Source organism: Corapipo altera, unplaced genomic scaffold (genome assembly GCF_003945725.1).
Source record: "Corapipo altera isolate COAL_440 unplaced genomic scaffold, ASM394572v1 184, whole genome shotgun sequence".
Lineage (NCBI taxonomy): Eukaryota > Metazoa > Chordata > Aves > Passeriformes > Pipridae > Corapipo > Corapipo altera.
The window spans coordinates 474,017-500,635 of NW_020885039.1; the positions used below are offsets into that span (position 1 = coordinate 474,017).

The following is a 26,619-nucleotide window of genomic DNA, read 5'->3' on the forward strand; positions in this document are numbered from 1 at the left end:
TAAGCGGAGAGGCTGAAAAAGCTGGGACTGTTCATCCTGGAGATAAGAAGGCTCAGAAGGATCTTATAAGTGTGTTTAAATAACTGTTAATCAATATGAGGAAAGACTTATCTGAGTAGTATCCAGTGAAATGACAGGAGGCAATAAATTGAAACACAGAAAATTCCATTTAAATGAATAAGGAAAATGGTTTTACTGTGGAATTGGTCAGAATTTGGGACAGGTCACCTAGAGAGGTTGTGGATTCTACGCTCTTGGAGATATTCAAAACCCAACTAGACATAGCTCAGAGCAATGTACACTAGTTGATCCGGCTTTGAGCAGAGGACTTGAACTTGCTGATCTATGGAGGTGCCTTCCAAATCCAACGATTCTATGATTTTCTGATATTGGGAACTCTGTTTTGAATGTGGAAAAGACAACAAATTGTGATGTATTCTCAAAGAAAACAGGTGATTTTAAAAATAATTGTAGGTGATTCCATGAGGGTTTCTTTCAGCCATATATTAGTGCTGATAACAAAAGCAAAAGCAACAATAGCAGCAAAACCCCAAATCACAGTAATTGCAAGAGAAAGGGGCAGTGAATGCAAATGGATGGACTTTAGCCAGTTCCAAAACCAATTTCAATTAGAAAAATAAACATGTACTTCAAAGTTTTTCAAAGAAGTGCTGAAAATAAGACAAATGATAGTATTGTTGAAGCTAAGAAGAAGGAATAAAAGCCACAGGGAGAAATAAACACAGGTGATTGAAGGAATCAGAGAATGTCTTGACCTGAGAATCAAAGTGAGGATTATAGCTTTCACTGGAAACTTCTGTTTAGAAATGTTGCAAGGAATAGATACTACTTATAACAACAGAACTGACTGTGTTCAGTGTACTGAAATTTATACTGTATCTGTAGACACAGAACAAACCAGCTTCTAGATATGGCTTTCCGACGATGCTAACATCAAAAAACAGCTGGAATTCATAAAGTACTGGACATTTAGATGGGTAATAACTGTTCTTGTAATGAGAAACACAATTTTTGAGAGCAAGATAAGTGCTTATATTTCAAAGATTTTACTCAGGCGTTGGAATGGGCTGTCCAGGGAAGTGGTGAATTCTCCGTCTCTGGAGGATTTTAAGATAAGACTGGATGTGGCACTTAGTACCATGGTCTAGCAACAATGGCTGTAGTGGATCAAGGGTTGGACTTGATGATCTTGGAGGTCCCTTCCAATCCAACTGATTCTGTGATTCTATGATTCTCTTGGGAATTTTTCACACATTTCTCTTATGCAACTGCTAAGCATACCAGTATGTGAAATGGATTTCTGGGTTTACTAGATCATCAATAGTTTTGTGATGGAGTTATGGTATTCCTGAGTGTCTCCAGAATGCTATGAATGGAAAAGCAGATAGTTTCCCTCTATTTACCTAAAAGACCAAATTAAATACAATGAGCATACAAACTTGTCTTTGAAGGGTCAATAAAGAATTCCTAATTTGTAAGCTGTGGAGAGGCTGTAGAGAACAGAAGAACTGAAATAACAGTGTTCCTGTAACAGTGTTCCTGCCAGGTTCTGTCACATCCTCCAGACTTAAAAAAAATCCTATCAAGAGTGGACAAATGACCACGTGAAAGGATACTGTACATACAAAGCTTTCATACTGTAATAGATTAGAAATAAAAATGAAGAAACATCATTATGCAACTGATTTTACAGAAAAAAAACCACCAGAAATCTTCAAAGTGTTAGACAAAAACAGATTCGGAAAAAAAACAACAAAGCAAATATATTTGTCTTTGTTTATACGTCTTGTCTATTTACTATGCCCTGCATGTTCTTCATACTAGCTTCAGGGAAAAAGATAGAAATGTGTTGAGTTAGAGAAGTGTTTCATTGACAAACTATGCAATACCTTATGATGTGTTATTGAAAAGATACCAGAAAAATACAGTCATTACAAAAAAAATTCAAAAAAATAACTTTCAGATATATTTTCATAGAGTGCCAACAAAACCTATTCAGAAATAAAATATTTGAAAAGGCAGGATAGCTCACAAGAATAAGAGTTTGGAACAGTTAGTTTGCAAGAATTAGAGTAAAAAGCATTAAAGTGCATTTTCTAATTATAACATAAGCAGTTTTTTAATCAGTGTTGATAAAAACAATAACAGAAAGATATAGTTACACAATTCAGATGAAAATAGGATGCATAAAGACAAATATTAATTTTCAGCAGTGAAATATAAAACCCCTTGACATGTTGAATGAGTAGAATAGTGAAAGTCCTATAATTACATTAAATAAACAGATGAAGTATATAATCATAGTGAGGTGCAGTTATATCTTTTCTTTAGGAACACAGGAATATTGCCAACTCATATTGCCATTGACGAACAGCAAATCATCAGAAGAAGCTGACAGTTATTTTTCACATTTTATGGTTGCATTGTAGCTGAAAAGACATTACTGAGATTTTGGTAGGATATTAAAATATATTACTCCTGGTAATATATTGAGACTCTCATATGAAGAAGGAGAACTGAAGCTAGAGTGGAAATGTAAAGTATAAATAGTGTCCCTGTTAATGCTATTAAGAGGCACATTGATTTATATTACAAGAAGTAAAATCAAAAGACAAAAGTGCACAATTAATTTCTGTTTATTTTGAAACTTGTGAAAACAACATATGCATTGCCTGAAGGAAATAAGTCTATGGAGTAATAGCTTCCTGGCCTACAACACTGAAAAAATTAGAAAACAACAAGAATTTTTGAAAATTTATTTTCTAATTTTAATTTTCTCCACATAATCAAGAGTAACTCTAATACCTTCTGTCAAATAATTAATTTTTAGAAAATTTTCCCTTTTCAGTATCTTTACAAAAGTAATCTAATTACAGCGTTATAATCTGCTAACACTCTGTGTCTTGTGTAGAATTAGATGATTGTTTAATACCACTAAGTTTGTTCCTAGATTTCTGTCTCAGTTTTTCTTTGAAGTGAATCTTTTTCTTACAATAAATAAAAAGATGTCCTTGTGATTTTTTATGTCAATTTTTTTCTTCAAAACTAAAAGCTTTTTTTTAACAATAGAGACTAAACTTAAGTCGTGAAATTCACTCAATTTTTTAACATCATTACAGGGAAATACTGTTGCATACATGTAGAATGTATTGTTTTGCTACATTTGTTACTAACTCTATTAGGTACATTACAGAAGCAGAAATAATGTTGTTATCATAAACCCGACCTTCACCAGGAAAAAATCACATTCATCCTTTGTCTTTTACCTCACTTACATTCTACCTGCTAGCTCAGTTTCAGAAAGAGTTTTGGTATTGGTAATATTTACCTTATTTTTCCAAGAAACAGAATCTGCCACAAAAATATTTCCCTAAATATGAAATCAATTAAAAGATTAAAGTAGATTTTAAAAACTACAAGGTCTGAGTTTTAAGACTGTATTTGTCATGGAGTAGTGACAAATTGGATATCATTCACAACAATATGAATTCATAGAATCATTGTTTGTAAAAGACTTCTAAGATCACTGAGTCCAACAGTTTAATCTGAAGAAAAGGAGACTCAGGAGAGCTGTCACTGCGTTCTACAACTACCTGAAAAGAGGTCACAGCAAGATGAGGGTTGATCTCTTCTCCAAAGTAACAAGCAATAGGACAAAAGGATATAGTTTTAAGTTGTTTAATCTGGATATTAGGAAAAGTTTCTTCACTGATAGGGTGGTCCAGCATTGGAACAGGCTGCCCAGGAAAGCAGTGGAGTCACTGTCCCTGGAAGTGTTTAAAAACTGCGTGGATATAGCAGTATCTGCCACTCTTTAAAATGTACTAATCAATGTGATAAGGAAAGCCTACACAAAACTATTAAAAAAATCCAATAGTTGTTGAAAGGCAGCTAGTTCAAGAAGTGATGCTTCCAATTCCAATTTTGGTGCTTATTCTCTGTTTATGTTGGTTTGGTCATTGGCTTCTAGGCATGCTGGATTTTCTTCTCTGTTTCTTTGGGGAAAGCTACGATGAAGATATTCCTATATTGTCATCTGAAGGTGATGTAGGCTATGGTTTTTTTGGTTACCAAGGTGGGTCCCAAAGAGGGGATAGATTTTGGGATCACGTGGCATTTATTTCCCTGTTTGAGGCTTTGTAAATCAGTAACAGAGTCTCAAAACAGACATTTTTGGCCACAGAACCAGTATATTTTGTGGTACACTGATTAACGTTGTCTATGAGATGCAGAATTTTGCTTACATTAAGGCAGAGGGTTTTCCAGCTTGAGAGCTCTAAATATTTTCAGTCTGCTGCAGTGCTATAATCATTACTATTGCTCCTGTAGCTGCCTCTTCTATCACTACAAACATGACTTAAGAGAAGTGAGCAGTGCCTTCAGGTGTGTGTTCATCAGTGAAAAGTTAAATTTTGCTACAAGCAAAAAATAAAAACATTTTCTAGCCAACTACAGGCAACAGTATTTAGAAGTACTCACTAGCTGAAAAAAGCAGACTAGAAAATTACACTTATTACTAAATTATGCATAATTTTCAACTTTCCAGAAAATTTAGTTTATCACATATACAGCATCCTGAATTAAACCCAGTATTTTCTGAATATTGCTACAGTCACTTATATATTAGACATTTTCACCACTTTAGCTCTGCTTTAGTAGTTTGTTTTATCCTTCCTAGATCTGTGTTTATTATTCTCATCTGTTAAAACTAATCTTTATTAGAGAAATGTGATGAGCCCTTTATACTTTTCTTTAAAAAGTAAGGGTATAGATAGTTAGTTGGTAATTTCCTGTGTATTGGTTTGCTTCGTAAGGTCTTGGAAAGATGTCAAAATGGGATTTATATACTATAGTTAAACAGTTCATAACTGTTTACCAGTCTAGGAAAAAAACCAAACCAAACCAAAAAATCACAATAACAAAAAAAACTAGAAAATGAAACAGACAAAAAGCAAATAAACAAAACCACAAAAGACTGTTCATCTCAGGACTTCTATTCTGAGAGTCATTCAGGTAGAATTTATTTTCATAAAGCCCATGGGAATTTTGTTAATGAAAAGGAAGTATCAGACAGCAGTAGCTATATTAAAAAGCTTTCTTCTTAAATATGGATTTTAAAGTCAGCCCCGCAGAAACTAATGAAAGAGAAGATTCAAGGCTTCAGACTGGCTGTTGATAGGGTCTTCTGTAAATTTAGAGTGGACTTACCAGTGGAGGATCTGATAATGAAATTGATTCACTTTACAGATATTTAGTATTCTGGGAAAATATCTATTCTGGGAAAAGACTCAAGCATAAGAAAGCAAGTATCTAGCATAGGTGAATCAGAGCAATGTTTCTGCTTCAGTTACTCCTTAAAACAGGGAGCATTCACTTTGAAAAATCTACTCTAGAGGCATAATGCTAATAGGACACAGAATGTTTTATAATGTGCAGGCCTGAAATCTATGTCAGCACTGATTATCTTAAAACTGGAAATCTGCCAAACTGCTGCAAGAAATTTGTCTAATTAACAAAAATGTACTATTAAAAGGGCCAGTTCTTAGAGTGGTTTGGAGATCACAGGTGAATTGTATACCTGAAAAAGATTGTAGGTTATATTGATTCCCTAAAGCAAACCTTAGAAGAAAAATTAAAAAAGAAAAAAAGCTTGTGTGTGCTTCAGTTCATTCTCATTCTCTTCCCCCATTATAAACTCTTCTGTCATCTTGCATGCAAAATCTATGTTACATGCACAATCTTCCAGACTGTTTTTGTAAGTGGTGTTAATACTGTCCTTATTAGCATTTTGTAGTGAGTAGGCTGTCAGTATGGAAATTTGCCTGCAAATGTCAGTGATCCCATGAGGTAACTCTTTCCAGAGAGATACTAATAATACTTTGTGAATTAAGAACTCTTTCAAACTGGTGAGATATTCATAAATTCTTTGTACTGAAAAGCAGCTGCAGAATAAATAAAGGTAAACTTTCTGAATCTCCATAAAATATCTCTGTGAAAATACTGCAAATCTAACCGACTAGAGTAAGACTGGTCTGGGTAGTAGTGACTGGCATACAAGAGGACACCTTTAAGGTGGAACAAAGAGGTCTGCTACCCTGTAAAAAAAAAAAAAAAAAAATTAACCCTTTTGCTGCACACTGGACTAAAAAGCTTGATTTTTCCTTCCACAGTAACTATTCAAACATGCCAGACCTAAAGAGCAGTCCTCTTTCTCTGGTACCCTCTACCCTGTCCTCTTCCAGATTTTTTGCTCTCTTCATCTTAGATGTATTATATCCCCTTATACTTTTGAAGATGGCACTGCTTTGAGCTGGAAACTCAGACCTCCAGAAGTCCCTTTCAACTAAGATTTTTTCAGTGATCCTATGATTACCTGATAATCACAACCTTTTTTGGCTTCTGGCTAAAACTCGTTTGAGTTTTCTTTAGTATTAAAATCCTCAAATTCTTCATTATAGTTTTGAATACCCTCCAAAATGGATTTGTTCCTCTTTAACCCTTTACTATGATCTCCGCCTTTTATCTCCTTTCTATGCTTTTGTGTGCTCTTTCTTTATGTGCATTGTGTCCTTCCTTTCATTTATATGACTAATTCACATACCACACAAATTATGTGTGACAACCTCCTCAACAAATCATCAAAATCAAAGTTTCTTTTAGCCCTAGACACCATGTTCTGTAGTTGTAATCACAGGATTTTTGTAATTGCATTGTCTGATGATGTTGATAAAAGAAGTTACCTAAATCTGTTGTAAGCTATATTTAAGAGAGCAGTAAGAAATATTAAATCTCTACTGCTTATGCTATTCTACACAGTTTCTTGACCTATCTTCAGGAAAGAAACAAACATCTTTTGTGTTAATAATCATACTGCAAAGAGTCTCTTGGAGAGAAGATTGATTCCTTCAGTAGATAAATGGTTCCCTTCTCCCAGACACTTAGTGGACAGCAAAGAGTCATTCTTTCTCACCTTCACTTCACATATCCCCAGCATTTTAACATTCCTCAAAGTTTTCCACTAAAGGTGTTTTCTGTATAACAATAGAAACCCTCCATCTTGCATGAACACAATTGAGATAGCCCGTTTTAGTCTCTTAGTTTACCTCTTACAAAGACATTCATAGGTTCAGGGTAAAGCTGAAAATAAGAATATTTAAGGAAAATTTCAGCAAGAAAATAGAATTTACAAGTCTATAAATGTCTTCTGAGTGTATTCTTCTGACTTCTAACGTTAATGTTAATTGGGAATAGAGGTTCCTCTGTTACCTGTCAAGTCTTCTGTTGACTTTTTTGATCTCCTTTCAATTCCCATTTTACAGGGATAATTGACTAAGTTCCAAAAGTGAAGAAAAATCATAAGGTGAATGTAGACCTATTAGTTAAAAAGAGAATGTGAAAAATCTGAAGAGAACTTCTAAGCCCTAGATGCTTTGGCCACTATCCCATGTGAAAACAGGGAAGATAGAAATAGATCTCTCCATTTCACAAAAGAAACTTCAACATTCTCAAATATTCTTTCATTGTCAGCCTACATCACTGATCACTTTGAAGCCAAGTATATGTCCAATCAATGCTTTCCAGAATTCTGAGCAGAGATCATTAAAGGTTTGACTAAAATAAAGCATTTTACAAATGACCCTCTTTGACAGAAACATGGTTTGGATTAATTACAACCAAAATAACAAAGGAGAATGAGGTTTAGACTACTAATGTTTCTCTTTTTTTTTTGCCTTTGCTTTTCATGAACACTCACAGGGACGTGAACTTTTAATATGTCAGTTTGTAATACCCCATTTTATTGCATTTGAAAGATTGACTTTACTGTCTTCTACTGATAGTCTCATTTAACTGGTTAATGGAAGATGAAGTTTGTCATCTAATTGATTGATATATGGACTTCAGAAGGTGTATATTAGTTAATTATAAAAAAGTTTAAACACATAATTCTTTCAATAAAATAAAATTACCTTGTTACTTAGAAGTAAGACCAAGGGTATTATGGATTGAAAAGAATTGTTGGGCTTTTTTCCATTTTGTCGTCATGTAAAGTGTTTTCTCATTGAAAGGATTCTATTTATTGTACTAGGGTGAAATCTTTCTGAAGATGAGCTCTCATTAAAGTACAGATCACAGACTAAGACACTGGTACTTAGACATTGTTTTCTTCCTGCAAAAACTATTTTGAGAATTAGTGTAATAACTTGAAAATTTAGAACTCAAGTTTGGGAGAGGCTTACGCATTTGTATTTTTTTATTATGTTTGTATTTTATTTTATCAACTCTTTAAGGAACTGTGGAAAAGAAAAAATACTTTAATATTTTTTTTATTAGATTTAATTCAATACTGTGATGACACTTTCACATTCATTGCAAAGCAATTGATAATAACTTACATTTGACTTAAGTGACTTAGGACTCATACCATGCTTCCCACTCTTTTTACTTACTATTTTTTCAAAACAGTTAGTGAAGCACAGCAAACACCTTTTAATATGTTACTACCAAAATTTCTGTGATAAACCACCTTTAAATTGAGGATGTGAAGGAATACCGAGTACTTCAAAGGTCTTAATACCCCCTTGTGTGTTTTGCAGACAATCCTGGACTGGTGAGCCACGTTCCAGTTGGTGTTAGAATACTGGATGTCAATGACAATCCTCCAGAGCTTGCCAGAGATTATGATGTAGTCGTCTGTGAAAATGCAAAGCCTGGTCAGGTAACTCTCACAGTTGTCTTTGTCCCAGTCATAAAGAAAAATTACCTTGTTAATGTAACATGTCAGAAGTTTGATTTGGCGAATACATGTCATAATTCTATTTGATTTCATTTTAGCATTTCACATTTGATTCAACTTTTTAATTGTATTAGGGTGAAGGGAGGAAATTTGTCTTGTTGTTGCAAAAAAAAATACCCAAACTCTCTTTCATAAAGGCAAGTAAAACTTTAATCTTGTCAGATAAGTGATAGAATTTGACAAGCCTGACTATCCTGAACAAAGTGAATGAAGCAGATTTAACATCTCTCATCTAAATGCCACATAGTAGCAAGGTTTCAGATAAAGCTCACTGAAATGGCTGGTGAACATGGCTGACATCTTCATTTTTTGCATGTTGCTTGCCCTTGTCTATACAGGGTCATTTTCGAAGAGATGTTGAATGAGTTTTTCACAACTATCAGCATTGGGGGGGTTAGAATGAGAGTAAATAGCTGAATCACATTCTAACCACTGCTCCTGTGATCAGTGCACTTCACTGGTATCCAAGGTTTGACAATTTTACCAAGTGTCTTTGCTTTTCTGCGTAGATTGAGTTTTTACACACCACACTATGCTAGTTTTGCATTATTGCACAGGTTGTATGTTTCAATTATGAGCTCATATCTTTCCTGAAGAATATATTACTAGTAATAACATTTTTTTCCTCAGATCCCTAAAAGCAGTGTACATAAATGCATAGTGGCATATTTCTTAAATTTTAAAGCATGGGGTATAAAAATGCTGTACTTCATCTGACTATTGCCTGATCAAAGTTGTCTTCACTCTAATAATGTCCAAAAGCTAACACCTAAAGAGCATTATAAGAATGTGGCAAGAGTGTATGATACTTACCCAAGTACTTTCCTGGTCTCAGGTCACTTGTGGATCATTTCCTGACCCAAATGTGGTGTCTGTGTTTTTAATAATCCTTTAATAACCATGGCATATGAATCTGGCTAGCTTTTCCCACAACCAGCATAACCTTTTGATATCTACTACCTTTTATTTTTACAATTTAACTGCATGCTTCAATAAGACCTACAACCTTTTTTCTTTTTTTTCTTTTTTTTTAATCTTCCCATGCTGTATTCCATTGATATTTACCAGTTCTTGTGTTGAGGGAGAGGGAGAGAGAGAAAGTGTAGTTGATCCCTATTTATTATCGCTGTGCCATGCATAAGTCTCTAGTGCATTGCCCCTTAGCCATCCCTTGTCCAAACTGAAGAGTCCTACTTAAGTGGGACAAGCCATGATAAAACCCTTCTAGACTTTTGATCATTCATATTTTCTTCCCTTGAACTTTCTCCAATTCCTCTCTATTCACCCTCAGGGAGAATCAAGATTCAAGATGCAGGTATGCAGTGGTTTATAATTCTTATAATAGTTTATGCTTCATAGTATATGATGATCTCTGCTTTGCTCTATAGTACTTTCATAGCAATTTCTAACAGTGGCTTTGCTTTTTAACCACTAGTAAGCACTGAATGCAAAAAGCTGCCTGCCATAACACCAATATCATTAAAAGTAATAGTCAGCTCAGAGATCATCATCATGTATATGAAACTAAGACTTTATGTCAAGTATAATTAATTTCACCTGTCTTTGTCTGACTACTGAGTATTGGAAAGTCTTTAGTGTCAGCTCTTTCTTTCTTCATTCTTGAACAATTCAGTGTCATAAATAGATTTGATGGGCTGATAATCATACCTATTGTATAAATAAATTGTATCCTATAAGACATTTATTGTTACATTGATCAACAAATGGTCAAACATAAACAGGAAATTTCTGTGACTTTCTCTTCTCATGGAATAGATAACTTACAGAAGAGACTCCATTTCTTTTAAGCAATTATGTGTACAAGGACCTTCCCTCCTATCTAATAACTATCTGCATAGCTTTCTTCAGTGCTCTTATTGAGACACCTCATTCAAAGCCCTGGAAAATCTAAGTCGGTCTGTCTGTTAACTGAATATCTCTTATTAAATCCTTATGAAAGTAAAAATAGTTTCTGAAAACCTCAAATAAAGCCAAATATAGAAGAATTAGAACTTATTAAAAAAAAAAAAGATGATATTTAAGTGGTATAATTGCACTTGCTCCCTATTTGGGCCAGCGTCGTATTTCTCCCTGAGCTACTGTTGCAAGTGAGAATGACTCCATATTTCTGTAACATTGCAATTTAACAACCGAGATTAATGCTACCATGAGGGACTCTACAAGTAGTCCTTTAATGTCAAAGGCTGGACCAGCTTGGTGTTGTATGCTTAAACTAAGAGGACATACATGACATGCACTATTTTTTGTTTGCATTGTACAAAAAGGTTTCAGAAAAATTGTGACACTATTACACTATACAAAAAAACAAAACGCAAAAGTGCACAGATCTTACTCAGAAGATGTTACCATTTAGTCTAAGGAAAAGAAAAAAGACAGTGTTCAACAAATATTAGGAAGGGACAAAAAGGATTGCAGAATAAGGCAAGTGTACCATACACTAAAATGCGTTCCCAGCTGGGTGGTTTTGAATCACCCAGAAAAGGCAGAATTACTCTTGAGTTTTTCATCATCTTATGAGAATGCTTCATAAGATTTATCCCTAAAGAACATATTCTGTACTGCTGGGGATATCTGTTTCACTAGGTCTTTCAAGGCTGGGCTCCAACCTGTCTTACACTGTCCTGTAAGAGTCCTTATTTGTTTCCTCAGTACATCTATTTTGAAATTATTATGTGCAAGATAAGCTAACCAGTAGATTGTCATTGGAGGACTTTCTGTCTTTATTTGTTATCAGAGGAGGCTTCTATGAAGAGAATCAAAGTATCATCTAGTTGCAGAGCCTCTGTCGCTTCTTTTTCCCTCTACTGCTCTATTTTTTTATTTAAAAAATCCCAACCAAATCACCAAACCAAACCAACAAAAATCCAAACCAAAAATTTCTTAAGAGCTTTATGCTTAAGCTTAAATGACCACTCCTAAGGCATGACAAAAAGAAAATGCTTATGAGAAGATGATCATTTCCATGACATCTGACAGCTTTAGTCCCTTAGTAATTGTAAAGACCAAAGTATCTACAATGGATTCCAGGTGAGGCCTGGTAGATATTATATATTAAAGTCGATAAAGCAGCTGTGATTTTATCTTAAATGGCATTAAGACTTGGAGAATACTGACTTCTAGACATATACTCATTTTGTGAATAATTGTGAGATTCAGCCAATATGGGAAAATGACATTTTGCAATCTGCCACAAAGGAAATCAATGTTAGCCGACAAGGAATGCCTCTACTATGTGTTTGTCATGTGCATATTTGCTTCTTTATTGATGCAGTTCTAAAAAAGGATCTGAGTAGAATTTAGCACCTGCTCTCCACCCTCTGCAATTAGATCTCCTCAGTTCTTGGAATTCCTTTTTCTTGCCAAGTCTTGCCTTTAAAGATAAAGCATAACCTTTCAGTTTCATTCTATGAGTATTGTCAACTGAACTTTACTGCAGCTGAGGCTATGTGTCTACATTTTTACTGTAATCAGCTTTGGTAAGGTGACTGTTAATGTCTGCTAATAGGATATTAAGTAGTTGGCAAATTAAACAGAAAAGGGTTAACAGTAGATTTTGGTGTCAAGAGGACCCATACTTCTGTTTCTCACCTCTGAGTTAATGTCTTACAAATCTTTTCTGAAAGAGTGTGAACTTTCTTTTTAAAAACAGGTCTCTAAAAATGTTCTGACCTGTCCTATTAAACATACAATGTTTGTTTTCTACATGGAAAAGCATGACTTGTATAACATCTGGTGCTATATTTTTTACATATATGGGTGAATTCTGTGGACATGTGAACTTCCATGAGTGAAATCAGGGAATGTAGACAGTATATTTTGAGTTATAAAGTTAGTCTTAAACCCAAATAATTTTTATACTAGTCTTGTGGCACTGAGGCCTTGATCAAAGATATTTCTTTTGCAAAATGGCATGGCCTTGATGCAAGATTCTGTAAAATGTTACTGAGTGTTTTCATTGGAGAGAGCAACAGGACAAAAATTTTTCTACTAGGCTGTCAAATAAAAGCTGAATGTGCATGACGAATTGACTTATATTTCTCTGATTAACAGCATTGAGGATTTTTAAATAATATTTCATAAATTATTATCTTTTTATGGTCTTATCTGAAGTTTTTACAGCTTGAATGGCATTTAACAGTATTTTTACTATTTGAATAATAGCAGAAATTGATTCTTTTGAACATATTCTTCCATCTCCCTTTTTTTCTGTCTTGCCTAGCCTCGTCTCGCCTCATACCATTTCCAAATTATGAACTAAATATATCTATCTAAGAAAATCTTATATATCTGTTTTTGTGTGATAGTTTCACTAAGAGTTTTACCACCTTTGCAAAATTCAGTAGTGAACGATTAGCTTTTGCCAAACTTTTTAGCCAATATTGCCATGACTTTGATAAACTGCACAATTATAGGTATTTTGGATTGTTTAAGATTGATCTTACTCTGCTACACTTCAGCAAAAAGGTATTATGACAAATTCTTAAAATAATATTCTTGGCAATCATCTTAAATATTGTTAATTGTCTCAGGTGTGTATAGTCAATAAAATATACTTTGTTGTATATAGTAAGTAGAATAAACATTATATCCTATTGAGTTGTCATGGTTTAACCCCAACTGGCAACTCAGCCACACTCAGCTGCTTGCTCACTCCCCCACAGTGGGATGAGGGAAAGAATCAGGAAAGTAAAAGTGAGAGAACTCATGGGTTGAGATAAAGACAGTTTATTGATAAAGCAAAAGCTGTATATGCAAGCAAAGCAAAACAGGGAATTCATTCACCACTTCCCATGAACAGGAAGGTGTTTGGCTATCACCAGGAGGGCAGGGCACCATCACATCACAACGGTGACTTTGGAAGACAAAACACTATCACTCCAAACATACCCCCCTTCCTTCTTCTTCCCCCAGCTTTATGTGTGAGCCTAATGCCACATGGTCTGGAATATCCTTCGGATCAAGGAGCACAAAAGCCCTTGACACTGTAAGCACTGCTCAGCAATGACAAAAACATTCTGTGTTATCAACGCTGTTTCCAGCACAAATCAAAACCACAACCCCATACTGGTTACTGTGAAGAAAATTGACTCTACCCCAGCCCAAACCGACACATGGCTTCAAAATGAATTTGTTTTGCTTCTCTTCTGTGAGAAGGTAGGGAGGTAGGGAACTGTGTGCTGTCTTTCAGTTTTAAAACAGACCAAACCACATGAGCCTGCACTGTTTATGCTTCAGGTTCAGTCCAGACAGACTAAAGCTGAACACTGAACAGAAAAATTCTCATGAAAAGGGAACTTTCCCTCCCCCTTTTATATTTCCTTCAGGATAGCTATCATCTCTGTGCAGCAGTTTGTATGGGCTTCACTGCCTATATCACAAGAACAAACTTTATTGAATTCCACTTTAGCGCTTGAGTTTCAAGACCCAGCATGAAAATTAAACTAGAGGTAGAAATACTGTTTGGTCCCACATTCCAAAAGCTTAGATCAATTTTAGTTGAAAGCAAATATTAAAAACCACTAGGGCTTTTGAAGACAAAGCCCTACCTTTCAAAAACACCTCCCTCATATGTCGTTGCTAGATCTAGTACTGGTCCTTTTTGGGCAAACCAAACTAAACCCAGGAGTGGCTGCTGTTCTTCCTGTTCTGTTCTCTGGTAATTTAAACTGACTCTTGACAGGAATTCTAAATAGATAGCTATTTACCTGCCATTATATATCTACCATTTTAGATAATTATTTTTCCTAACCAATATTGACATGCATCTAATTATTAGGATGGCAGGCAGATGATGCTTCACATAGACCATCCTGATTCAACCTGTCTTTTGGTTCCATAAAAACTGATGTTTAGCAATTCAGAAAGTTATCAGCATGCAATGACAATGGTGATAACTTCTGTACCAGGTCCTGACCATATCAAAACATCCAAAAGTGTAGATCCTTTAGATGCTTTCATATAACTGTGAAGTGTGGTTCCTAAAATCTTTCATGCTAGAGAAATCAAGCTAATGACACAGTTGTTTCATCTGTTGAATTTAGCAGCAGTCAAGTAGAAAATTAAAAAAAGGTAAGCTTGAGCATCCTGCTGATGTCAGGCATCATATGGGTCAAGTTAACGTTTCACTGTTAATTTTTGTTTCAGGTAATTCAGACTATCACCGCAACTGACAAAGATAACTCTGCAAATGGAGCAAGATTCCATTTTTCTCTTGATGAAGGGCTTTCTTTGAATCCCAACTTTACTCTAAGGAACAATGAAGGTAAATCAAACATATAAATCTCAAAGAAATGCATCTCTGTTCTACCTGGGATGTCTTAACTGAAGAGAAAAATTTCCGTGTGTTTCTTGACAGAAAAGGAAAACTGTAATATGCCATCACTGAATTGTCAGATGTCAAGGGCATGCATATACAACATATTGCAAACTAAAAGTAATCAGATATTGCATTTTATTTTTATATTCCACTTAATTTTAACATTTATTCTTCATACATTCAGGAATGTTTTTTAAAAAGTGGATAAATGAAAATGATGTTGACAATTTAGCCTATTTCTAGGTAAAATAGGGTACTGGATACTGTCAGGGTTATTTCTAATTATTGCTTGGAGGAGAAAAAAAATTAAGGGGCATAAAAATTGGAATTCATACTTACTTTTACAGACATGACATCAAGAGTAGGTCCTTCAGTGCTCCCTGGATGATAGTCTATTGCTTCATGCCCTTCCTAACAAAGTATGCCTGAAAATTACAATCAGAAATTCATATGACATAGACCCTGAAGGAAAATGGCTTTCAGAATCACCAAACCAAGTGTTTCTGAACATTTCTTGAATCAAAGAAACTGCCCAACCTTTCCGAAACCCAAACCTAAATTAGACTTACTCTTGGTTGAGTATTGCATTTTGGTCTCCATTTTGCAATCGGATGAAAATAAAATTAAACTTTAAATGTTCGTCTGGATTCTCCTCTTAAGCTTTTGTGTATGTGTGTGTATTGTGTGGTTTTGTTTTTACACCTGTTTGTATGTGGGAAGTGGGGGGAATTTGCTTTACTTTACAGTTATATACTTGTAGTAGTGCTGTGGAACACCTTCTGATCTTACAGATCACTCGACATCTCTGATCAAAAGCATTAATTCCATCATTGGTACATATGGTACTTACAGTGATATTGAAACTATTCTTTACAGCATTTTTTATCTGTAAAATCTTTCAGGGAAGGAGACTCTATACTCTTCCTAAAGAATCAGTTCCTACATTTAACTATATTTACAGCAGAAAAAAATATTAAGTCATGCTGTTTGTTCGGACTAAATTAATGTGTTTCATATCTTAGTTCCAAAAGAGATCAATAAAATATATATCAATATTAATAAAACCAATAAAATTGGAAGGACTAATTCATATATTAAAAATATTCTTTAAGTGAGATACCAGACCTTTCTCAGATCAGCATGTCGATCTCACTCAGATTGTGATGGAACATTGTAGGAAAAGCCAGACAGTTATTCCTGAAATAAGGGAGGTGTACCGTTATGCATTTTTGTATTTTAGTAAAAGTTTCAAATAAACTCATTGAGTATTGGACTGTGATCTCATGTGGAAGATCATGACCATGGTCATTTCTGTAAAAAATATTTATATCAAGATGTGCTTTTGAATAGCTGTATTAAAATTGTGGTTCATGATGAAGCTGGCATATGGTTTTGAACATATTTTAATCTGGATCTATATTGTATGCGTTTATTACTACGTAAGTTATTTAATACAGAGATTTATAAGAGGGTGAGGAATTTTAATAAATCTTTGATGCAGCAATGTCATGCTTTGGCTAAAAGTATGCACTAGTAATCACTTGCTGCTTTCTTGTTACTTCCCCAAGAACAGTGAGAATTGACTTTAGAACCAACAACAGAAAGCAGTGTTTGAACTATTCTAAATTGGATTTGAGAGGGGAAAGTAACTGAAGGAACTGAAAAAGGTGTCTTTTAAGGTAAAGGCCTATTGTGTATTATGTTTTTATTTCACCTAAGGAGTAGGAAAGTATGCACTTCGTGTAGCATCTTGCATAAAACTTCTCATACATACAAAGATTCCAAAAACATAACTTGCAAATTGCACTTATAATTAACACAATGACAGTTTATCTAAAGTAATAACAAGAAATTTATCTTAAAAACAAATTCATTGTTACTATTTTGCTTGGCACGTGACCCTTTGAATATACTGTTTAAACACTGCCCTTTATTGGGACCTTTTCTTTGTGATACATTCTATGAATAAAATAGCAGTGAAACACTTATGAAATGCATTCACAATATGTAGTTATCTGGCATTTACAATTTTCATATTTATCACCTATTCCTATTCAGAAATGGAATTTTTATTGCTTACTCTTCTAGGAAATAGTTGAGAGAAGGTGGTCATAAAAGACTTTTCTTATCTCTGTGACAAGTCTGCACTTCTGAAAACTCATGTTTTTGTGCATCAGCTGTTAAAAATAATCAGAATGCTCTTACAAGAGAGCTACTGTTTTTACCTCTGGATTTAATAACTCTATAAAGATCGGCATTCATGGAGGGTTTTATTTATTTGTTCATTATGTTAAGTTTTTAAAGGAAAAAACTACAGAAATTGCCTTGAGTTTTCAATAATGTTTTGCAGAATGATAAGAAATAAATTCTTGATGTCACGTTGAAAGTGGTAGTCAGAAATAGATGTATCTGTCATTACAAAATTATATTTCTCTTGCAGTCATCTTCAAATACAGTCATCTTCTCCTTTTATTTCCTTAGGATAGAGGTTTCATCTCATAAAAATCTCAGTAGACATTTTCTTCCCTTGTTTTCATAACCCAAAACAACAGGTTTTTTTCTTTAAGTCCAAATAGACTTGCATGAATGTTCCCTTACTCCATTATTAAAAGCAGGCTCCACAGCAGTGCCTTGGATCTTCAAATGTTAATGCTTGTATCTATGCACTTTGAAATCTAGGGCTTGCACAAGCATAAGATTTTGTAGTTTGTTCCTATCTACCTGTATAGACTGCAGCAATATACAATCTCAGCATGTGTATGATCACATGAACTTTTATCTCATGTGCCTGAACCTGTGCTTTTTCTAAATAAAATCTCCAAAATGTTAAATCTCCATTCTTTGAAAATTTACCCTTACAATGCAGAGCTTAAAACACTCAGGGAAATGTAAGTCAGGAGACAGTCACAGGGCTATACCAAATATGCAGTCCAGCAGAACTTAAGAGTTGTTTGAATCACCTTCTGGATTCTGTTTGTCTTGCAACTTTCATTAAAAAAAAAAAATGGAAAAGACAGAGTATAATACTTTTCCCCCACTGTATTCTTAAGGTACATGAGATTCTTTGTTGCTATTTGAGTTCTATTTCATACTGAAAAAGTACTATTCAGAGTAGAGGCTTAAGAGTATGAATAAGAGGACAGACAGCAAAATTATGCAGTATCTGTACTCATGTAAGCAAGACAGAACAAGAGCTGGAATAGAATTTCTTTGCTATACAAAGAAAATGCATTAAGTTGTAATAATTTCCTGCAATTTTAGAGAGTAAACCCAGGGAAGACGCCTTTTTGTTTATCTGGGACTTGTACTTATGAAGATCATCTAATGAAAACAGGGCTGTTTACAATTTATTCTGCCCAGAAAAATGTTGCATTTTCTAGTAAAACATGGTGCCAAGTACTTTTTGGACTGTGCTTTTCTTTTGTAGGTCAGATGCTACATAACTCATTTAACTGTTGTCTATGTTCTCCTCTTTTTGTTTTTTAGGATGTTGTCATAGATATTTTTTGAATCCTTTTTCCATTTGTTTGTAATATCTTAAATTTACGTGTTTTGCCTAATCAGAAATATCTGATTTTACATATCCCATTAAAAAATTCCCAGGGTAATATGGGGCTAAAAAAATCTTCTGTTGAGGAATCAGAGAAAAGATGACAGTTCTTCCCAATAAAACTCTTTCTATGCACTGAATTTTAAAATTGCTTTTTTTTTTTTTAATTTTTACTCAGAAAGAATCACAGTATTTTTCCAGATGCTTAAAGAATGGTGGATATATTTGTCAAAATTTGTTAATACTTGTGAACATGTCATTATTATAATATTCCAAACCATTAATATATAAACATGCCCATTTGCATAACATCTCTCTTCTCTGAGTTAAAAAAAATAAAATCACTCTTTCTTTCTACCTAATTTGTTACTTCTTAGAGGCCTCTTTTAGAAGTTACATAACATTTTCTAGGAGCTTAAAAAAAGATTGACCCATCAGAGAATAGTTCACTTAGAACATTTATGAATCTTATGCACTGTAAAGCACTGTTTTGCTGGTGCTGTTTTTTTATCACAAGATATGCAGCTTACCATGGATGCTCCAATGGGTATTGTAAATTTCCTGGACAATAAGGGTTTATGCAGATACTGGGCACATTCATCCAACAGTGCCAATAAGATTTGTGCATTCTCTTACTTTAATAAATTGAGACTGCTCACTTCTGGTAGCAGACTAAGTTTACCTTACTTTCAAGGAAGAACAACTCCCTAGAGAATGCTTAGCTACAGAAGCAGTGATGAAAGTGCTGGCTGACAACACACATGCCATTTTTCTGATACTATCACTTTGGAGATTACCTTTTCGTAATGTTATATCAGAAGATACATTAATATCCACAGGAGCAGAGTTGTGGTTTTCTGTAAAATCTGGAGCACAATGAGTTCAATGGCATCTGTATAAAATGATATTTGTAATGTGTTCATCCACTCATGCTCGTGATACCTTTTTCTCTCTGTCACAGATCAAAAAATGCTAAAAAAAAAAAAAAAAAAAGATCAATTTTACTCATCATTGCTGTTATTTAGAAAGAGAGCAAGGTCCAGAGATAAACTGATCCCACCCCAGTGCAAATTCCCTTATATAACCTTCTGTTTATCTCTCTGCCCTTCTTATTTCCTACCTTCTTATTTCCTACCATTATTGCACACTAGCAGGCCAGTGAACTGACTTTGGGGCTTTAAAATTGCAAATAAGCATGCCAGATACCAGATCATGTTTTAGTTGTTTTAGAACATCGGAAGTGACATTTAAAAAGGTCAGGTTGAAACCCCCACTCTGCAACTCTAAGTGAGGGGGAAACAGCTACATAATTCCTGCCCTCATTGATATCAAAGTAGAGTGTTTGGTCTTGTATCTGTGGTATTGCAAGTTACTAATGACCTACCATGAAATATTATCCCATAAAGAAAGTTGTAACTTGAGAGAAATGATATCTGAGAAAGTGCAAAGTTAGCATTACACATGGTGACTGTAAGTAATTTGACAGAAGTGCTGTTACTGTAAACGGATTGAATATCTGAGTAGGTATTATCAGAGTCAACATATGAAAGTTAAAAAGGAATTCTACCATGAGTACAATAGACAGAAAAACAGGACTAGCTACTGCAGAGGGAGACATTTTTCTTCTTCAGGCATCTGAACATCTTTGATGATTTTTTGATTTAAAAAAGTCTGCTCTAAGATTGATCACATAGGTAAGTTAGTGTATAATGTACAGGTTCTTCTTGCATTTATTTTCAGGGCTGCAATCTGTTGGTGTTTCACAAACAAATCATAAGCAAAAACTGTATTTCAGTCCCTAAAAGTCTTCTATGTTTCTTTTCATTTTTGCTACCCACTGAGCAGAAATACCCACTGAAAAACCAATAGCTTTTTGCCACTGGCAATAGCTTTGAAGCCAGTACAAAAGAAAAAATATTTACAAGAGTTATCAGTAGAGAAATGAAACAGAAATGCCTATCAAGATAGTCCACATAAACAAATTAACTGCTCTAACTTTAGAAATGTAAGAAATGCAAATCATTCCAATATATTTTCTTTGGGTTTAATTAGTTTATGACTTCTCAGAAAATTTATGTAGTTGGACTGCTGATATAAGCAGAACTGAAAATTGAAACATGCCTTAAGATATAAACAGGATTTTACTCTATTTTTTTTACTTCCATTTCTCTTGTCTCTACTTGTAATGTATAATATGTCAAAGGAATTCTCAAATTTTGAATGGTAAATGAACATCCTCTGAAGCATTCCAGTAGTTACTTTCCATGGTGTTATCACTGTATCTCTGCTTCCTTGATTTTCCTATGCCCTCCTTTCTTTTCTTAGTTCAGAAGTTCAGTGTAAAAAGGTGGAGATGATGGAAAAAGACTGTGGTAACAGCCTTGTATACAGTGTACAGTCTCACTTAGTAAACTACTATATCTTCAGAGTGTGAAGAGCTTCTGCATTAGAGTCATGCAGAATATTCCATGTGTAACCTCAACCTCACTTGAAGTGAATCTTAAGTTCTAGTTGCCATATCTGCAAAGAACAGCTCAAATATGAGAAAGTTTAGATCATTAGAAAGTTTAGATCATTACATGGTGCAATGTGCACCACAAGGAATCAGATAAATATTTCTTTCCAAAAGTTGGAGTTGTTAATTTTCTTTAGAAGTCAGTCCTTTCATCTCCAGTGAGTCCTGGTTCTTAACATACTCTGCAGAGGTGAAGTTCACCATTTAAATCCATTGAGACAAAGAGGTCTTTAATTCCAGATCTAGAAGAATCAGACCTCTAGTTCCATCATCCTAGTACTATTGCTGCTATCCTATACCCTTGTCTTCCCTGTTGTATCTCTTTTCAGATATCAAAGAAATTTCTCAATACATAAACCCTCAACTACCTTTCAAAGTACTGCTGTTGATATAACTTTTTTGTCCCCCCTCAGTAAGCTCTTTCTTAGGTCATCAGTGTCTATCTTTATACTTGGCTTCCTGTAGCTCTTACAGATTGTGAGATTCTTTTGTTCCTTGCTATGATCCTCCTCTTAAAAGTTGCTGTCTTTCTAGCTCCTCTCTCAGTGTGTTCTTCCAATGGTTTTTGATAAGAAGTGTAAACAATTAAAATTTGAAATTTTAAAACATCAGAATAGTTGTCAGGATGTAGTCAACACTAAAGTTTGGGTAAATTTTTTTATTCATTCATTTTGTTGGCATACCTTTACATGTGATTGTCCTCAATAATAGAGCTCTGACTAGAACATTAGAGATATGATTTCTGTATTGTGGCAACGTGATTAGCTTTGATCATTTTTTGCTATCCTTGATTCTCAGAGACCTTTGGAAAATCAGACACAGTTTTCTTCTTTGAAAAAGTGTTAGATAACTTATTTGTAAAGTATTTAAAGAGATTTATTGAGAAAAAAATAGTCTGTGAGAGCTCAGTTACTTTCTAAGTATTTTATTTATATGTACATACAATGCACTAAGAGTCACTATATGTATATCTGTAATAGCGTCATAGCGAGAATCAACACCTCTGATGACATTGGGAACAGAAAATTTCCATGCCAGTGCCTGAAATATTGTTATCTTACTTTTTATTTGTGTTAAAAGCTTTATATTGTTTCTTTGAGAATGCTTATAATTGGATATGTTATACAGAAACTTGTGGCTATATGTCGTGTAACATCTGTTTCTACAAAAATCTAGTTATTCTTCAAGAGAATACAAACAACACAAGTAGACCATGACAGTTCTTTGAAATTAAAAATTTTATACTGGTTCCTCCTTTTCCTAAAATTGTGTCTTATACTAATATTGAATTGCATGATTTTAACAGTGCAAGAAAAACAATTTAATGTTGAAAGAACAAATACGACTTTGAAAGAAAAAACGTCTTTTTATTTAATTTGTATTTATTCTATGCAGTATAAAAATGACAGTTCCTTGTTTGGTAAGACATTCCACCCCAGAGAAACACAGTTTAATTACAGGTTTTTTTCAGATTTTTTTTTACTGTAACATTTGAATTGTATGTTTTATCCATTTTGTCATTTTTGTCCTTTTGTTTTTTAGCTTTTATTTTTTGCACTCACAATTTTCCCCCTGTCTATCCACAGTTTTCCTCATAGCATACATGCTCATATCCCAATGCTCTTTCTTTTACATCTTTGCCAATAGTCTCTGTGCTAAAATCCTTTCATTACTGCAAGATTGCTGCTCAGGAATCCTAGATTTTTCTTCATTATATTCAGCCTCTGATGCTTTTGTTGTCAGCCAGCACTTTCATCACTGCCTCTGTAGCTATATGGTGATCATCTTTCAGTCTTTATTTATGTCAGAAGATAGAAGGAAGAGGCTATCCTTTCCTGCACAGATATGAGTACTGGGCCTTTTTTGGATATTGGCCCAGGAGCATTCACTGGGACACAATTTTTTAGGATTTTCTTCTTATACGGACAAAGTAGCTGAACTGAAGTGTTTGGGACCTGTAGGCACCATAACAGAAATAGAGCCTTAAGCAGAAATGAATAGGTGTTCTTACTATGGGTTATAACACTTTCTGTCACCTTTTGAAAATCCAGCATAAGATCTAAGAACCTCTTCTTTCGTGGTGAGACACAAGACACTTGTTAATATTAATGCTTAACTCATGGATATAGCGTCACTTACTACCAATAGAGAATTACATTTCAAGCTGAGTTCTTGAACATATCCCTAGGTCTTTAAGGTGTTTCCAGGTAACTTTGTTGTGTGATTGTTATCTTCTCTTTTGTTGCAACTTAAAATATGTTTCTCCTTAGAACTGTCACTTCTTTGAAATTGCTTTCTTTTTCTGTTGATGTGCTAAAAACTGCATATAAGAATGTTGTGCTTCTCTAATGTTGATCAACATAACTGGTCTACTCTGGCCTCCAGTTGGGAGGCCTGGCAACACACCATCTATAACGCTGCTGTTTCCTTTGAGAACACACGCAGGATCACTCTCAAGGAGAAAAGACAATGCAGAAAGAACCATGTCTTGCAGAATGTACCACCTAAGGAGTCTTTCTGTTGTGCCTTTTGCAATTGGACATGTCTGTCTTGTATTGGCCTTATTAGCCACCAATGTGCTTCTAACAAATATGGATAGAGCCTTTCCCAAATCTTCGTTCACGAAGCCTAGCCATGACTTCTCTAATGACTTCAGTGGGATTTCTAGGTGTCCAAGCAGACTAGTTTAAAGTGATAGTACTGGTGCTCAGGTAAAAAAGAAATAAGAACAGGCCAAAATGTTAAATAGGATTGTGACCGTTGTCTTGCAAAGAAACTTGGTAAAACAGGCAACATACAAAGCCCTTGACCTTGTATCTCCTTTGGACCCTGTGTAGAATCTAATAGAGCCCAGGTTTCATTATCATGGGGTTTTTTTCTCTTTTTACTTTATGAAATAATGTGAAAGTTGTATTGCAACCTAACAGTATAGTGTTATCATGTCACAAAAGAAATGTACACGCCACAGTGTGTTGTGGTGTGTGTACCATGAGGCTATTTAGGGTTGCTTAAGGATCCACAGGCTGTTGGAATAATGTTGAGGCACAGTGAAAAGTGAGAGGAAACAAACCTTTTGTGCTCTTGCCCATACTGCCTGCTGAGAAGGGTCCCTTCTGTATGATAATAACACTGACTGTGGTTGGGTGTCCTGGTTGGCCCAGATCAACAAAATACCAGGGAGAGTGCTAAATTCATCAGTGTGAACAATCGGTGTTCCAGGGATCATAAGCACTACCCAGTCTTGTTTGGTTTAACAACCAGCAACTGCAGGAGATAAAAAGGGAAATTGCTAGAGAAGAACTCTGCTAATAATCTGTAGTAAGTTTCATTTCAAGGAAGGGAAGCATTTATAAATTGGATTCTGAAAAACTAGAAAGTCAGTGAAGTTTTTCCTGCATGTGGAGGATGTGATGATATGAATCTTTTTTCTGTTATAGAAAGGCAGAAGCAGCAGTCATCACCTTATATATATTGCAAACATTAACTTCTTTTTATGCAAAATATGCGTTCATTTGAAATTCCCTAATGATCACAGATATGTGAGTTTATTTCTGCTCTTAGGCTGTATCTAGAGCTCAATCTACCACTGCTTGGACAACTGACAAGGTGAAGGTCTTTTTATAGTCTGTGGTGATTTCCCTCTTTGAAACACTGAAGTTTTTATCCTTGTCCTCCAGCAGTATTAGGGAAATTGGGGCTTACAATCTAGGTAGCATAAAAAAAAAAGTGGAGTGGAGTGAGTAGACAAGATATTATAAAAGAAAAAAAAAAACAAGTAAAAGGTTTTTTTATGCAACGTTGTGTAGGAGAAAGATAAAACAACTGCTTACTTTACCTGCTGATTATATCCATATGTGTGTTGAAAAATTAAAAGACATACCAGGCAACCTACCTCTTTATAATCTCTGTTCCATAAGATTATTTGCTTGTTCTAGAAGTATTTTAAAATAAATCCCTGAGGTTGTTCATGTACAGTATTTAATTAAATGTAGAAGACCATACATGTATTAAAAAGTGAGCTGGTCAAAATTTGAGAAATAGCACTTGGTACTTTTCATATATATTAGCATTAGTCTGGCAGAGTCTAGCAAGACCTCCATGGCTGAAGATGGTCTATAATAATGGTCTTAAGGCCCCTGCTCATTCTATTATAGGAATAAGAATTTTCTTTATACAATAAATGCATTTTGAATTTCAGGGATACCAGGCTTGATTTCTTCAATCAATTGACTCAATTATAATACAAAACAGTTTACTCCCTAGTCTAATTGCAGAATAATGTGGAAATAATTTATTTCTTAACTGTAATATAATGAAAAAAATCAGCATTAATGAGAATACTACCGTATACTTTTATAAGATTTCACAAGGCCAGATTAAGCAATATGGAGAAAAGTCAAAGTTTAACACAGTTTTCATAAAAATGAAAGAATAATTCTGTATGTCATATGCTATATGTATATAGGAATCATTTCTACAACCCCATATTTAAAAAAAAAACGGCCAATTTACTGTCCATAAACAAGTAGAATAGGGCTTCAGGGTCTACAGCAAATAAATAAATAAATAAATAGATAGATAAATAGATAGATAGATAGATAGATCTTATTTTGTACCCACTTCAAGTGAAAAGATCAACACTTAATGAGTTTATAACAAACTCACCGTGCTGGATATTTCCAAGAAGATGAGGGTGTATGGGTGGTGTTCTTGTGGAGAAGTAAAGGACTTAATGCTCAGTTCTTGGCCTGCCAGTAAGGGTATCACTTCCCAGGTCATAAATATATTTCTTGTGTGAAACCTGTTAACATATATATTACTATTATGTGGGGCTATACTAGCAGTTTTTCTCAGTACCACTGACAGATGATATGCAAACCAAAATGTTGGCAGAAGTGGGTTAAACTGAGTGCTTTAAAATTTTGCACAGAGCTTGATAGAAGGTGTGGCACGAAGAGTAGTCACCTGAAAAAGAGCATTTATCCAGTTTAAACAAAAATGTTTAACTCCTCCATTCAAATATGCATGCATCTGTCAGATGGGCTAAAATATGCTGCACTTGTTGTATTGCTGTGCTAAATTTTCATGAATCAACACAGATTTCATTTTTCCATAGATTATATAAATCCATTCAATACTGTAGCTACAGTGGTAGAGGAAAAGAAGAAAATGCCTTGTTTGTTCGTAATAGGAAGAGAAACCTGGCAGATGTTTCTTTGTACTCATCATCCCTTTGTTTGCTAAAAAATTCCAAACTCACAATTCCACAATTTGGAAATCATGAACAACCAGGATAAGAAGAAAACTCTTTTGTTCTAATCTCTCTTTCCATTTATCAGCCCTTATCTCTCTCTCTTTTCATAACAGCTCATGTCTCTGGTCCTCACTGTCTCCAATTTTGC

The 26,619-nt window shown here is 34.5% G+C and overlaps 1 protein-coding gene across 10 annotated transcripts in view; it reads left to right on the forward strand.

Annotated features, from left to right (window-relative positions):
* CDH18 (cadherin 18) overlaps window positions 1–26,619 on the forward strand; it is a 487,356-nt gene that overhangs the window by 451,183 nt on the left and 9,554 nt on the right. For all 10 annotated transcript variants that reach the window (XM_027668439.1, XM_027668449.1, XM_027668440.1 and 7 more), the window contains 2 exons: window positions 8,616–8,737; window positions 14,981–15,098. In XM_027668439.1, coding sequence (XP_027524240.1) covers window positions 8,616–8,737; window positions 14,981–15,098 — 240 coding nt within the window. The remainder of the gene's footprint in view (window positions 1–8,615; window positions 8,738–14,980; window positions 15,099–26,619) is intronic.